Raw genomic sequence first — 16,469 nt, 5'->3', positions numbered from 1 at the left:
TAAATTAAAAAATATTTTACAATTAAAAAATAAATAAACTTAATTATATTTAATTTAATAATTATTTATTTATAAATTTTAAATGAAAAAATATTTTACAATTAAAAAAAAGATAATAGGGAAATAGATATATATTTCTTTATTATTTTTATTTAATAAGAATTATAAATTGAATATAGTCCAAATTTTAAAATATTTTGATGTGAAATAAAATAAATATTCTTTTGATAATTGACCATCAATATATTTGTAAAATTTTCTAATAAAAGTAAATATATGATGGAAAATAATTGTACGAGTAATATATGGACAAAGCGAGCAGGGTTCTAGAGAATATGAACGGCTATCTGCCGTGAAATGGTAATATATACACATTATCCCGTTCCTTAAAATGCACGTTATATATAGATATAGATAAGAGAGGTGTGAGATCGAGCGAAATTAGTGGAACAAAGGAGCAGGGTTGTAGAAAATATGAACGGCCTTCACCTCAAAAATCTCTGCTGAGGGATATCCCTTTGCCGTGAAATAGGAAAATATACCCATTATATATATACAATGCGAATGGTGTAGGCAACATATCAGGTAACCACGGGAGATCAAAAATTGCGATGGCGCGACAGGTTGTGGTGAGCGTCTGCCTTTTGGCGTTAGTGGCGACTGCGATGGCTGAATTTACGTGCAATTACCACCGAACGGTAGAAATGGCGTTATGCTACTACTACATTGATTTCGGTGACCTTATGCCCGGATGTTGTAGTGTCATTAAAGATTACTTCGCTAAAGTCCCCAATGACGACCAATATTTTCGGGATGTATGCAAGTGCCTTATTGAGATCGGTACCCCCAGTACAAACTACCCCGCTTCAGTTCCTGCAGCTCTGCCTCGACTTTGCGGGGTCCCTAACAGAGGAGATTGCCCTTACTGAAATGTGTCAACAATATTTCAGAGATTGCAGTGAGTTGGTTGGGTTAAGATGCAATATTAGTATTATCAGTGTGGTTAGACATCTTTTACTAGCATATCTAATAAAGCCGATGGACTAACAGTGTCGGTAAAATATGTAATCATCTTATAAGTATGTATACAAATTTTATATAGTATATTAAAGCATATTTATGTTGAAGGTATAGTATTGGATTTTTTTAATTTTTTCAAAAAAGAAATTAGACCAGAGCCATGTGACGTTAACGTTTGCATTTTGTTTTTTTTTTTGGGTTGTTTTTTTGTTTTGTTTTATATTATCATAAGTTTACATAAAGTACTAGGAAAAATAAAGTAGAAAATGTCTAAGATGTGGTGTTGTTTGTATAAAACCCAGGAAAGTATAAGAGATACAATCTACCCATGAGAGAGTTATGAGCCTAAATTAAAATAATATATATAAATAAAATAAAAAATAAATAGTATTTAGACAATAATAAAGAAATAAAAATGAATATATATGTTTGGCTAGTTTTGTTTTCTTGTAAACTAGCCAAAATTATTTATATTAACATAATTTTACATAAAGTACAATGATGGAAAAACTAGCTAGAAAATGTCCAAAAGTTTTTTTTTTGAGGAGAGTATAAGAGATACCATTTACACATGAGAGAGTTATGAGCCCAAATTAAAATAGTATATATAAAGATAAATAGAAGATAAATAAGATAAAAGTAAATAAGATGTGCCCAATAATAAAAAAAAATAAATGAACATACATCTTTGGTTAGTATTTTGTTTTTCTTGTAAATATATATTATCCTAAGTTTACATAAAGTACACTAGTGGAAAAACTAAGTAGACAATCTCATACAACAATTTTGTTCAACATAAGAGATACCATTTACCCTGGAAAGAGCATAGATGCCATTTACCCTTAATAGCCCAAACTAAAATAGTATATATAAAAGTAAAATAGAAAATAAATAAAATAAAAGTAAATAAGATGTAGGAAATAATAAAAGTCAAAATCGAATATACATAATTTAAATATTCTTGTTCAAATATAGTCGTTACTTGAAATTATGGTCTCTACATTGGTCTCTTTTTAAGCGCCTTTGCAATGGTCTGCCTCTTCATGATGATGAACCACACTCGCTGGATCAAAATGCATCCACAAAAGATTCTCTTATGTGATTTCTACCAAAAGACTTTTCTTAATGAATATACATTTTTAGCTAGTTTTTCTTTTCCTAGTTAACAATGCAAAATTTTGTATATTATTATAAGTTTACATAAATTAAAATCATGTAAAAATTAAATTAAATAATGTTTTGAGCAACTTAAGAAGTTATTAACACATGCATGAATTCTAAAAATTGTAGATCCTCTCAAAGAGTTTGTAGTGTGAAGAGATGGTTGCAAGATAGTACTTGGTGGGGTACTTATGCAGGATGGATAGGTGGTGTCACGCCCCTACACCTGCGGTAGCCTTCCAACCGCTTGTAGCGAGGTGCGGCACCACCGAACGCTTTCTTTTTAACAATACTAACATTCGTGGACTACGCCTACTCCAACATTAACATACTTAGTTTGTGTTTTTGCAACTGAATAAAGCATTATCCTTTATACTTTAGTGAAGATCATTCTCAATTATTAACCATGAACAATAAACCGAGAACATCAACAATAAGCAAGTACAAAGGGAGGGGCAACTCCCAGAAAGTCTGCCCAACAATATATTATAACAGCTTCATCAATATTACAACACAAGTAATGCTTGGCAAACTCCAAGCCAATACTTAGAATAATTTTACAATCAAGGCATAGAACAGCCTTTTACAATTATGTGCACCCTTGCACAAAGAAGAATGCTCACCTGAGCTACCTATCTCACTCTGCCAAGTCCTGCACACAATTTCCACCTTAGCACGCTTGCCTCACCCAAACCAACACTTAACAGTCCAAATCTGCACTTTAGAAGGACTACGCATGAGATATGCGTAACCTCCCTTTACCCTTGCGCAGTTTACCCTTGTGCGTATGAGTGTTTAATCTTATGCGAAGATGAATGGTTCAAATGAGGTGCAACCTCCTTCCATTTATACGCATGTCATCCATGCGTATTTACCTTAGGCCGACCTTCTAAACATTAATATGAATGCCCCCACGTTTATGCTTTATGGTGTCGGCTGGGGTATATTTTATTGTCCTTTGTCCAATGCTTATAAACCTTGTTTACATGCTCTCATAACATATACGCCCAAGTGTAAAGACACTTAGCCATTTTCGTGAGTGCTCCTTTCGTCGCATGTTTTGTCGCAAAGTGACCGCACATCGTCGCAATTGTGTCGTGCACCCGTTCAGCACGCGCCCGTCCTGCGCCCGCGCGCCCGTCCGCGCGCCTTCGTGCACGCCTTTGCTCGGCGCCCGTCGCACAATCACCCGGAGGCCTAACAGGTGGTGTGCTATGAGTCACGAAAACTAAAGGAGCATGAGAAGAACTATCCAACGTATGATTTGGACTTAGCCACGATCATAGATTCCTTGAAGATGTGGAGGCACTATCTTCTCGGCAGGAGGTTTGTTTCGATGAACAATCATATTGGGTTGCCATCGGGGAAAATTTTAAGAACCACCCTAAATTTATATGTATAATAAATGGGCTAATCCCCATGATACATAGGAAAAATGGGAGGCAATTTTATGAATAATATAATATGTATATATAATTCTTTTGGCGAATCTCTCACTAGATTATATTATCTTATACAGTTATGGAGAAGCTTTCAGTGAATTATAAAATCTTATAAGATCTTGGCAAATCTTTTACTGAATAATAAAACATTGTGAAGTCTTGGTGAATGTTTTGTTAAAGTATGAAACCATATATGATAATAAGAAAACATATTCATTAAACTGTAATATACTAACATACATGTTTGGAAAAAAGAAACACAATTTTCTCTTCCTACAAACAATGTTCCAAGTTTCAATGGCTGTGTTTGTCAAGGTTCTTACAATACACTCTTTCATATCCTTCTATTAGTTTTGATAATATTCCACAACAAAGTTCTTGTAGGTGTTGATATTGACAATGAGTTCTATCATGGTAGGAGAGATTAATCTTTTCTCTACAACTCTTGTCAAGCTACCACTTTTTTCAAGCTATCAAATTTATTTCTTATTCCATAGACTCCAACTGTGAGATAAAAAAAAAACACATCAAGTTTGTTTACCCCAACACGCCAACAAGTAGCAAGCCCCAAATATATTATATAAGAAAGTATTGGGTATCCCAAAGGCTTAAATGGGATCTAATTGAAAGAAGTGACAATTGTGAGAATCCTTCCAGTCAATATATGAATATATAAATGTAGATTTATTATTATTTTAATTGGAAATATTCAATTAAATAATAAAACTTAATTATGTCTCTCCCAATCTAAATTGCTTATTAGCATAATTCACTACCCTCATAGGTCTCACATTTTTTAACAGTTTTGTAACATGTAGATTAATTTCCTTTTTGGTGAACAATCTCCACCTTTTAGGAAAGCGTGGTGCAATGGCTCCAGCCCCTGCAGATCATTATGACAAACTAAGAATAGCACAGAAGATGAAAGGTTGTACAAACCAACTTATTTTTCAAACAACTAATCCAACATTAGTACCTAAACTTTTTCATGAAGATATCATATTGAGAATGTTTCAAAAATGGCGAGAAATCTTCTGCAAGGGTGATGTGGAAAGAGTGATAAGTTTTCATTGTTTTGATTTTTTTTTAAATAAGAAAAAAGTTAAAAACCAATATTAATGGAGATATTGGTATTTTTTACTAAATTTTGTGAAGTGACTAAATGTAGATTTAACCATTCACCTTAAGATGTTTTTATAATATAATTTCCTAAGTCTATTTAATATCTTCATTATCATAAAAACCAACCTATATCCATTTTAACTCCACATCTACCACTCTTAGGGGCATGAAATCTATTTATCCCTTTCAGCACTTGGTAGACCCATCTTATAAAAACCAACCTATATCCATTTTAACTCCACATCTACCACTCTTAGGGGCATGAAATCTATTTATCCCTTTGAGCACTTGGTAGACCCATAATTAAGATGGATCTAAGATGATATAATTTCCCCTTTAAATAGTCTATGCTCACATGAATACCATGGTATTACCATGGGCCAATACCATGGGTTATCATAAACCTAGATATTAAAAATTACTATTAGTAATTTATAAAAATTAATAGAATTAATAATTGATTTTTATTTTATTTTTTATTTTAACCAAGTTAAAATGTTTAACATACATTAAATTACAACATCCATTTTTACTCTTGATCCACCAAGCCCCGAGAGGGATCAAATATTTTTTCACTCTATGCTATTTTGCATATCACGATATTTGATCCTCTCGGGGCTTAGTAGATCCAGAGTAAACATGGATGTGTGATGGTTTAATTCCCCCATTTAAATAGGCTACATTCCATGTGAATACCATGGGTCAATACCATGTGCCATTTTTATTTTTATTAATAGTAATATTAGGGTTAATAATGTTTTTTTGCATGGTATTAATAATAATCTAGCCTATGGTATTTGGCCCATAGTATTTTTACCATAGGTTTCACCTAAATATAACACATTTTTTGAGTGATTGTAAATATAAGGTGACTTATGGAGTAAATATAAAAACAATGTTTTATTTGTTTACCATATGTCTCGTTTATTTATATTTTTGTTAATTTTCCATACCTCTTTTATAAATATGGTATTTGTCCCATAGGATTCACTTAAATAAAACCTCTTTTTTGAGCCTTCATAAATAGAAAGAGGGTTATGGACTAAATATAAAAAGATGTTTTATTTATTTACCATACATCTAGTTTATTTATATTTTTATTTATTGACCATACCTTTTGAGTAAGTATAAAAGAGGTTTTATTTATTTACCATACCTCCACTTTATTTATATTTTTATTTGTTTACACCCTTGCATGTATATAAGGTGACTTATGAGTAAATATAAAAAATGTTTTATTTATTTACCATACCTCTCATTTATTTATATTTTTATTAATTTACCATACCTCATTTATAACTATGGTATTTGGCCCATAGGATTCACTTAAATAAAACCTATTCTTGAAAATTAGGGCGAATGGAAGGTTGTAACTCCTAATTTCGAGGGCTAAAGTTACCTTTTTTACCCTCTCCCTTAAAATAAGGTGGGCTATTTGAGGCGATTTGTAAAATTGTACTATGATACAAAATATTCGCCCACTAAAAATTTAAAACCGCTTAATTTCACCTAAGGGCGAACATTAGCCCCTAAAATTTTCCATGGTTGCTATATTTGTTTGACTAGCCGAATTTGAATGCCCAGCAAGCTAGATGGTTGGCCACAATCAGTGAGTTTGAGTTTGAGATCAGGTACACCAAAGGAAAAGATAACAAGGTGACAGATGCTTTTAGTAGGCAGTTAGAGGTAAATCACTTAGCAACTATGAGCTCCTATGGGACAAACTTACATGATAGGATATTGCAGGCACGTCAGCAGGATGTTTGATATATGGAGATTATGCATAGGTTGCAACATGGTATTGATATAGGTGTAGGTGATGGTATAGGTAGCGAAATAGTACTGGTAAATGTAGTCACCCAAGTGTAGGTGCAGGTGGACACGATGTGGACTATTGCCTCACAATAGTGTGATGGGTTAGATTTAGAGACATGATATGTGTGCCAAACAACAGTGAGATGAAGAAGGTGATCTTGAGAGAGTTTCATGTCAAACCATATTTACGTCACCCAGGTTATCAAAAGACATTGACTATATTAAATAAATTTTATTATCGACCGAATCTGAAGAGGGATGTAGCAGAGTTTGTGGCTAGGTGTTTTGATTGTCAGTGGATGAAGGTAGAATGTAAACATCTAGGTGGAATGCTACAGTTGATTGTGATTCCATAGCGGAAACTCGAGGTCATTTTGATGGACTTCATCACAAGGTTTCTGAGGATAGTGAGACAACATGATTCCATCATGGTTTTCATGGACAGGTTGACAAAACTTGCACATTTCATTCTAGTGAAGTATACATTCTAAGTGAGTGATGTAGCATAGTTTTCATCAGAGATGTGGTCAGATTGGATGGTGTTCCAAGGAATATTGTGTCAGATAGGGATGCAAAGTTCACTTCCAAGTTTTGGAAGGAGATGTTTGCACGTTTGGGCACAAAGTTGGCCTTCAGTACAAATTATCATCCATAGACATCTGGAGAGATAGAGAGGGTCAATAAGATATTGGAGGACATGTTGAGGATGTATGCGATGCATCAGCAATGAAAGTGGGTTGTTGCTTTTCCATTTTTAGTGAATCCAAAGTATCCTCACTAGTATGTTTTTTTCCAAACTAATTTTTATTTCCTTTGATGCATTTTCTTTGACACTATCTATTTCCTATGTATACTCTTGTTCTTCCTTGTCCTTCTATTCTTATTCTTTGTATAGAATTTTGATTAATACTTTTGACAATTAATTCATTTACCCTACGCTTAGAGTTTTTTATAAAATCAAACTAGCATGTATAATATTACAATGCATGAGATGCATGTGTATGTAGCTAGCATGCACATGCCTTGTATGCATGTTAATAATCATATTTCATGAGTTATTAAAGATGGATCATTGCAATTGTCTAAGTGAGATTAATCTAACGGCTTCATAATATGTCTGCGTTCAAAAACTTGATTATGAAAATGTTTCATTGAGATCTAAAGCCTATTATGAAACAAGACATGTAATAAGACATTACCTCAAGTATTTGTAGAACAACAAAGATCAGGAAAAAAAATCAACAAAACAAAGACTCAAATGTTGGAGATGAGGTCAAGGAGATCACGGTTTACCTACTTATCGAAGAATACAACAAAATATATTAATTTAATATTCATTAATAAAAATAATTTTTGGACAAGACATGCCAATGTGTCTTAAAATAAAGGCTCGAGAAAGATTCTATACTCGATGAATAATTAAAAGCTCATTTAATATATATTTAATTAAAATAAAGGTCACCAACTCAAGCATTAATATATACACTTTTATGGATAAGGTCAAGGATGATCAAACAATTGGGAGGTGGGGTTTCTTTGGAGAAAAGAAACCTTCCTTAAATAAAACAATCTAAAATGAGAATAAGGGGTTTCTTTTGCATGGGAAATTTTGACAAAGGGAGAAAAATTAAGAATCTTGGATAGAAACTCTGTAGATTGGGGAAAACTTGAGGGACAGGCTATGGGGTTTAGGAATTTGGCTATAGACCTATGATATTTGGGCTTTTTTCTTAGATTTTTTGGCATGAGGGCTAGAATATTTTGATCTCGAAGTCTTCTAGATCTAGGAGCTACAGAGGCTAATCCATTATTAGCTAGGAGGAATTGATCAATTTGTAAGTGGGAGCTCATGATTTGGATTTAACCACAAATCAATGTTGGCTAAGGATCAACATCAACCGAACGAAATGAGGTATGTGCATATGCCTAAATTTGTCTGTTTAGAAATGAAGTTTATTTTGAATGAAATATGTTTTATATAAATGGAAATTTAACACTACATCTTACAAAAATGCTTATTGAAGCTTCAAAAAATTTGATAAGTGCACGTCAAAAAAAGATAAAAAGCTAACATCATGCTAGTAATAGTAAATTGTTTTAGGCATTCTTGGTTGAAATAACTAACAACCTTTTTTAAAATCTCAAACATAACAAAACTTTAAATTCTCAACACACATGCTAAACATGAAAAAAGCAAAGGTAAATATAACACAATAAATCTGCAGGGCCCAAAACTCGTGTAGGGCCCAAAGAGTACACATAAATGATCAAAATCTCCTTAGTAGGTTATACCTCTTTTCAAACAAAAGTTCTCTTTGAAACTCCAATTTCTCTAGTGATTTGATGAGTGTGTGATAAATATTTAGGCATTGTAATATATTAAAGTTTTATTTTAATTGGTGTTTAAATTGTTTTATAAATGTCAAATCAAACTACAAATAATTAGTTCAATCAAAATTTATAACAATTCAGAAAATAATTTAAAAATAATTCATTTTAGTTTTCTTTTTCTTAAATAAATACCATATGTAACCACATGTAATTAGTTCAATCAAACTTATTAACCAATTAGAATATAATTTACTAATTTTCAAATATTTTTAGAAATATGTTTAACTTTCAACAAAATAACTTTAATAAAAGAATAGATTTCCTTGGATTTTAATAAAGAATATCGCAAAATATTGAAAACATTAGATAATTTTTTTTGTAAATAGTAAAAGTCAAAACGTTTTTACTAAAAAATGTTTCTATATTCCAGTTTAAATTCGGTAGATCAAGAATGAATTTTTCCTAGAAGAAATCATGTCTTTTCGTTATGTTTGAACCACCTATAATAAAATTTCATTTATGAAAACTCTAATATGACATTCCAAAAATAGTGAGCCACATCTCAATTTGGAAGTGAATTTCCAAAAATAGAAAATCAATTCTCAATGATCAATGATGATCTTGGCATATGGAATCCACTTAAAATTAATTCAATCATGATTATACAAGGCAAGATTTCATATATTTATTCTTACTATTATTATTTCTATTTTGATATTATTCTTTATAAAATAGTCTAAAGACATTTACCTTTAATGGATTAATAAAAAATGAATTCTCTCATGGAATAAGTAAATTAAATTTAGAATCTCTTACTTGGAAATTCAAACTTCTCTCTTGGAATAAAATAGTAACCCCACACCTAAGAGAATGTAAATTTCTAACTCTTGCCAAATATTCTCTCATGACTAAGTGTAAATCTCTCTGTCCATAATTTGAATTGTAACTCCTCAAGGCATGTGTACCTCTCTCTATTCTTGGGATGAGTTACACTTATCCTCAAGTAACTCCTCCCTCATGGAATTCAATTATTCCATTAGTGTCTCAAGGCATGAATTCAATTACTAACTCCTCTCCTTTCTCATCTATTCAAGCAAAACCAAGTGAGAGTTGAGAGTAGCATGCTGATTGTGAACAATAAGAGCCAGTGTTGAGTGTGTGCAAGAGAAGTGTGAGAGAAATTGAAGACTAAGAAAAAGGGAAGAGCTAGAGCAAGTGTGAAGGACAATATTTGATCAAGAGAATGAGATCTTCAAACAAGGAGCAAGAGCACTTCAGCTTCAAGTTGATCAAATATTAGTGACTTTATTCATCTCTCTCTCTCTCTCTCTCTCTCTCTCTCTCTCTCTCTCTCTCTCTCTCTCTCTCCTGAACAATTGAAGAAATCTAATTGAAGAAAAATCATTTGTGTTTTCCCCTTGCTGGTTTTTCCCTAGTCATTGGACCTAACTCTCAGTGTCTTATATTTTTGTTTGGTTGTCTTCATATGATCCTCAAATTTATGTTATATCTACAATTGTTGATATAAAATGATTAGAAGAAAAAATTTGCATTCTAAGTAAACGCAACAACATAGAAAATTTAATTTTCTACAAAGTACATTCAGTTTTGAAAAGTACATTAAGATTTTTGCAAAGTACTTCCATTTTTGAAAATTACATTATGTTTCCATTAAAAATAAAAATTCTACATAGAATTTTAACAATTTCATCTACTAATAAATAAATAATATATTAAATAAGTGAGATACACAAAACATTACTAAATATCAGTGAGGGTATAAGCATTATAATAAATAGTTTCTACCATAATTATATAATTATAGAAAATTACAACTTTTTCTCATAATATTGATGGGAACTTATTGATGAGTTTAATTGAATGGTTGTATTTCTTCATTATATCTAATGTTGAGATAATATTAAGCTTTTAATTCATTGTAAAATAAGGGGTTCACATACATTGATTGGTGCTTGGATTCTGAGTGACCTTAAAATAATAAATCATTATTATTATTATATTTTAACTGTAAATAAAATAAATATCTTAATGATGTTGAGTGTTGTACTTGTGTAAGGGCATTATAGATATCAATGTAAAGAAGAACGTTTGATGGCTATATCATGGTAGATTTGGACATTTTTCTTTGGATTCGAGTAAGATGGAGGTTAATGAGTCTACATAGAGAGATATTTCAATCAATTTTGTTGATAAAGAAGAAAAAATTAGTAATTATTTTAAATCCTCAAGTTTTTCATTTGATATGCTCCTTTATAAAAAATAACTACATATGTTAAGGCATTATTATTGACTTTCTGCTATTCATTTGACATGAAAAATGGATTGGCTTAAAATATATTATGAGGATAAGCTAATATTTATCTTGGAGATCATAGATGACACTAATCAACAGGTTTTCAAGATGTATGCATGACTTTTAAAAGTTTTCATATGAAATAAAACTAGAATTTAATGTATATTCTATGTCAATTTCAGTTTTCACCATTGAAGCTCAAGATTTAAAAGATGAATTTGTTAAGACACGATGTGTTGTGAATGACATATAGGAGTAGTAGAAAGTTACACTAGGAGGAATAAAAGTGAGAGGATTGTATAAGCTTGATGGAACAATCATTAAGGATTTTCATCAAATACAATGTCAATGGAAGAATTATGGCATTCAATATATGGTTATTTAAATCATAATGATATATTATGTTACTTGAAATGAAAGAAATTGAATATTTAAAAAAAATAGAATGTACAAGATGAACCTAAGGAATGTGCATTGCGAAATAGTGTAAATAATAATTTCCTACAAGTACATAAAATAGGAAAAGCAAGATTCTTTAGCTAATACATATAAATGTGTGTTACACTTGGTGGAACTTCTTATTTCCTTTGTTTCATTGATGATAGAATTATATTCACATGGAGTTTATTATATGTGCAGGAAAAGTGATGTGTTCAAACTTTTTTAAAGAATTTAAAACATGGTTGAGAAAGGGTAGGAATCTACATCACCATTATTGGGTTGGATTAAGGAAGAGAATACCCATCAAGGACATTCATCAAATGTTTCAAAAACAATGGTATTCAATACTAATACACAATACTACATAATCCTTAATAGAATGGTGAGCATAATGGAGCAGTTAAGGGAAAATATAATGTTGGTTGAATGTTTTCATAGCCTAATTAAGGACAATAATATTTTGAGTGCTTTTTGGGCCGAAGAAATAATTGTTGCTATGTGTCCGAAGAATTGTTCCCCTAAAAAAAATTATAGTAAAAAAACCCTTATGAGGAATTTTATGGAAATAAACCAATAGTTATTCTCTTAGGAATTTTTGGGAGCAGGGCATTTTCCATGTTCCAAAAGAAGAGAGAAGAAATATTGATGCCAAGGCAATCAAATGCATTTTTTATTTATTATTGTATTGTTCACAATTTTTATGAAATATATGGCCTCTATTAGATTTCCTTAAAATTCACTGATTCATAACTTTATAAGTGTAAAAAATAGAAATACAAATAATTTCATATTGGAAATTTAAACCACTGATATATGAAAAATGGAAAATAAATAGGAAGAAAACCACCTCAACGCATTGAACACAATATATACCTAATAAACCCCAAAATAATAACTCTTGGGAAACTTACATATTTGTGTGTCTTTATATTATCTTTAGAAAAAGGGTTTTCCTAATAACATTACAAGGGATAACTTCCCTTTGACACTAGGAAAACAAGTGATCGACCTCCAATATAACTAGATCTTCCTTATGCACACTTGATCTACTAAAATACCACACAAATCTACATGTTTGTGCACATGTACAAGCAAAGATCTCTCCTCTTTGAGAAAAAATGTGAAATTGAATCTGCACAAATGTTACCTGAGTTAAGGCAATTCAACCCTCACTCGATCTTTTCCTTGGATGTTGAGCCATTGTGATCTGTTGAAACCTAGTTTTTTCCTATCACCAATCTCACACACTACTTGCACCCAACTAATACACCACTTACTCAGTATCTCTCCTCTTATAGTTTTTTTCTCAACCATAACATCTATCTTATAGGATGATGGTCTAATATTAAATCATAAGTTAATTTAGGAATTTTTAATTTTTCCTATGTCCAGCTTTAGAAAATAGTTAAATAAATTAATATTCCACTAAAGTGGTTGTCTTGTGCGTCCCTCTACTACCCTTAACACTTCGGGAAAGAGAACCCTTACATCTCTACTCCAATCAACAATCCCATCTCTCATAATGTCTTTGTAAGGAAAAATGTTATATTTCATGAATACATAGAAGAAGTTCAACAAGAGGAAGAATGTGATAGATATATATAAATTGCTCAAAAGAAAAATGAATATTCATAAGAATAAGAAGATGAAGATCAACTTGTTGGGGGCGTGATTTACATGTTTAATTTTTTTCTCAATTTATCAGTACAAATGTATATAACGATTTAATAAATGTATATATAAAACAATACTCCCCACGAGGAGTTTTTTGACATCTTTAACAACATAGAAGACAAGTTTCTCCCTGTGTGGAGAATCAAAGATATTTGTTGACCCACCTTATTTTTGACAAAAGCAATTAGAGAAATAATATTGTTCCAATATATTATTATTTACAATGCATTTTGATAAGGAGTGAATTGTTACATTCTTTTTCAATGTAGATAGCTTGTGTGAGTTATGAAATCATCCACACTTTACATTGTATATATATATATATATATATATATATATATATATATATATATATATTTTAGATATTTGATGCAATGGTATATCTAATAAAATATCTCTCTTGCAAAAGTTGTTAATTTGTACTATTCTTGATTTTTATAATTTCCAAAGGCTTCTTATTTCAACTTAAGATGAATGAAGATTTGTTGAATTTCCTATTTTTATTTTTTTAATTGACAGCCTAGATTGATTTAATCCCTAGATATTTGAGATCATTCCAATTCTAATAACTCCATATTTTAATTAGATGGCGAAATTAATATATAAGAAAAAATTATTTAACAAAATGATCCATTTTACAATAAGATGTGTAATTCCTTTTTTTTCCTCCAATTATATTAGATTAGTGCCACATGAGTGCCTTAGGGATTTGAGATTATTTCAGTTCTAATAATTTCATATTCTAGTTAGATAGGGAAATAAATATATAAGAAAATTTTATTTAGCAAAATTGTCCATTTTATAATAAAATATGTAATTCCTTTTTTTCCTCAACTTAAAGTTGACACATAATATTTTTATACATGGTTAATGAGTAAATGTGTACATTGATAGGACATTCTTCATCTTGCCATAGTATTTTTTGTTCAATAAATTTTATTTTTATTTTTTATTTTTATCTTAATATTAAAATGTCAAATACAATATAGTATTTGTTAAAAGTTAAGTTTTCCAATTAATTAATAGAAACATTAAACTGTTATATTAATACGATTTGATATTGGTTTGTAATTAAGTTAAAAGTTGACATAAATGGAAATCACTTTAAGTCATGAAGGGTTAGATAAAAAAATATGTCAAGGAAAAAATGAAAATATAAATATAACTTTGAGGATATTAAAAGTTGCTTTTATATGTATGATATAATTTTAGTTATTTTTTTATCTTATTTATAATACTAGATAATTTAAATATATTTATAAGTAGAAATTAAGAAATTTTATTAACTCTAATTTTCATATAAAAGACTATTGTATAAACAATCTATTTGTTATAATTAATATATACCTATTTTAAATATAGATTTAATATTAGTCTAGAGGGATCAAATTTGTTGATGTACAAATTTCTCTAGAGTGTAAATTACAATGGGTTATTTTTCATTGTTTAATGAATTATATTTTTGAATGCTAAAAAATATAAATTTTAATTCATTTTTTTATTATTATAGCCCACATTAATTTTTATTTAAAACATAATTTCTGGTTTTTAATTTTATTTGAAGAAATATAGAAAATTGTACAAACTTATACATCTCCTCATATTGAGTAGTAACCTTTAAACTTAATTATATTTAATTTAATAATTATTTATTTATAAATTTTAAATTATTTTACAAAGATAGATGAACTTTTTTTTATCATTTTTATTTACTAAAAATTATAAATGGTATATAGTCAAAATTTTAAAATATTTTAATGTGAAATAAAATAAATATTCTTTTGATAATTTACCATCAATATATTGCAATGGTTGAATTTAAGTGCAATTACGACCGAACGGTAGAAACGGCCTTATGCTACTACTACATCGATTTCGGTGACCTTATGCCCGAATGTTGTACTGTCATTAAAGATTACTTCGGCTTTGCCCTTACTGATCATAGGTCAGTCAACCCTCCACAATATCTTATCTTATTTTATTTTCTTTTAAAAGTCTGTTTCTTTCCATGGGATCAGTCTGGAAGATTCAAATTGGGAAACCAACTTATTCCCGTGAGGGAGTGTCAAAGACTTAGTAAAGAGTTTCAACCAACTGAATTTCTTTAATATGGATCAGTCTGGAAGATTCAAATTGGGAAACCAACTTATTCTCATGAGGGAGTGCCAAAGACTTAGTAAAGAGTTTCAACCAACTGAATTTCAACCAACTAAATACTGATTCAACATGATTTAATATGATCTATGAGCCATCATTATTTAAATAGTTTATATAATTATTTTATTTACTTATTTTTTATTTTTTATAAATTGTAATATCCCCTGTGAAAAGTAATGTTGGTAAATGGTAAAAGTAATTATTGAACATGAGACTTTATTTGAAATATATATATTCTGGTTATTAAATTTGTGTTAATGGAAAAATAATTGTGTTGACATTATTAGAACTGAGTTATGATTAATCTTGGTTAAGTAACTGATGAGTCAGTTATGCTGGAAACCCTAACTACCTTGAGGTAGTTGAGACCCCAGAGGAAAAAGGGGAATTGCCAAGTCTGGTTGGGATCAGATGGCAAGGAAGGAAAAGGCATTTTTCTTTTGGCATGCTATGTCTGGTTAGGATCAGATGGCATGAGAGGAAAAGAATTTCCTGTGCACGCTAAGTCTGGTTGGGATCAGATAGCGTTACTGGCGAGTCCAGTATTATTGCGGTCGAGTAGGACCTGCAATTGCTTGGGGGTGGAAGATCAACGAGAGAAGTCTTCCTACGGTCGGGAGGTTTGGCAAGCAATAACAAGTAGGTTGCGGAAGAGCAGGTATGGCTCATAATGCTCACACCTACTAGAAATACTTCTGTTATTATTCTGTGTCGAAGGAAAAACCACTAGTAATAACTGCTACTTTCTTGAGAATATATGATAAAGATGAGTAATTTCTAAGACACAGATAAAGACGGTTATTAGTTGTTCTTTCTTAAGTATAAGATGTAAAGAAGATTAATTTCTTTAACTCGGACAGAGATTAATATTCGCTGTTCTGTTCTCGAGGATAAATGATAAAGAAAGATGAACTCTATAACTCGGACTGAGACTAATATTAGCTGTTCCTTTCCTGAGAATAACATAAAAATAAGAATAACTCTATAAACAG

At 30.5% G+C, this 16,469-nt stretch overlaps 1 protein-coding gene across 1 annotated transcript; it reads left to right on the top strand.

The window, feature by feature from the left end:
• Positions 1–611: 611 nt before the first annotated feature.
• LOC149228187 (uncharacterized) lies at positions 612–929 on the top strand. Its single transcript, XM_089380698.1, has one exon. The coding sequence runs from the start codon at positions 612–614 to the stop codon at positions 927–929; it is 318 nt and encodes a 105-aa protein (XP_089236824.1).
• The last annotated feature ends 15,540 nt before the right edge of the window (positions 930–16,469 follow it).

The sequence above is a fragment of the Pinus tabuliformis genome, chromosome J (assembly GCF_031772625.1).
Source record: "Pinus tabuliformis cultivar Carrire ecotype Pingquan chromosome J, CPIR1, whole genome shotgun sequence".
In the NCBI taxonomy this organism is placed as follows: domain Eukaryota; kingdom Viridiplantae; phylum Streptophyta; class Pinopsida; order Pinales; family Pinaceae; genus Pinus; species Pinus tabuliformis.
Note: the sequence above shows the minus strand (reverse complement) of the source record. Positions and strands in the feature narration are given on the sequence as shown.

Bases quoted from the DNA above. Each gene is read 5' to 3' on its own strand.
- LOC149228187 (XM_089380698.1), top strand. From the start codon at position 612: ATGGCGCGACAGGTTGTGGTGAGCGTCTGCCTTTTGGCGTTAGTGGCG.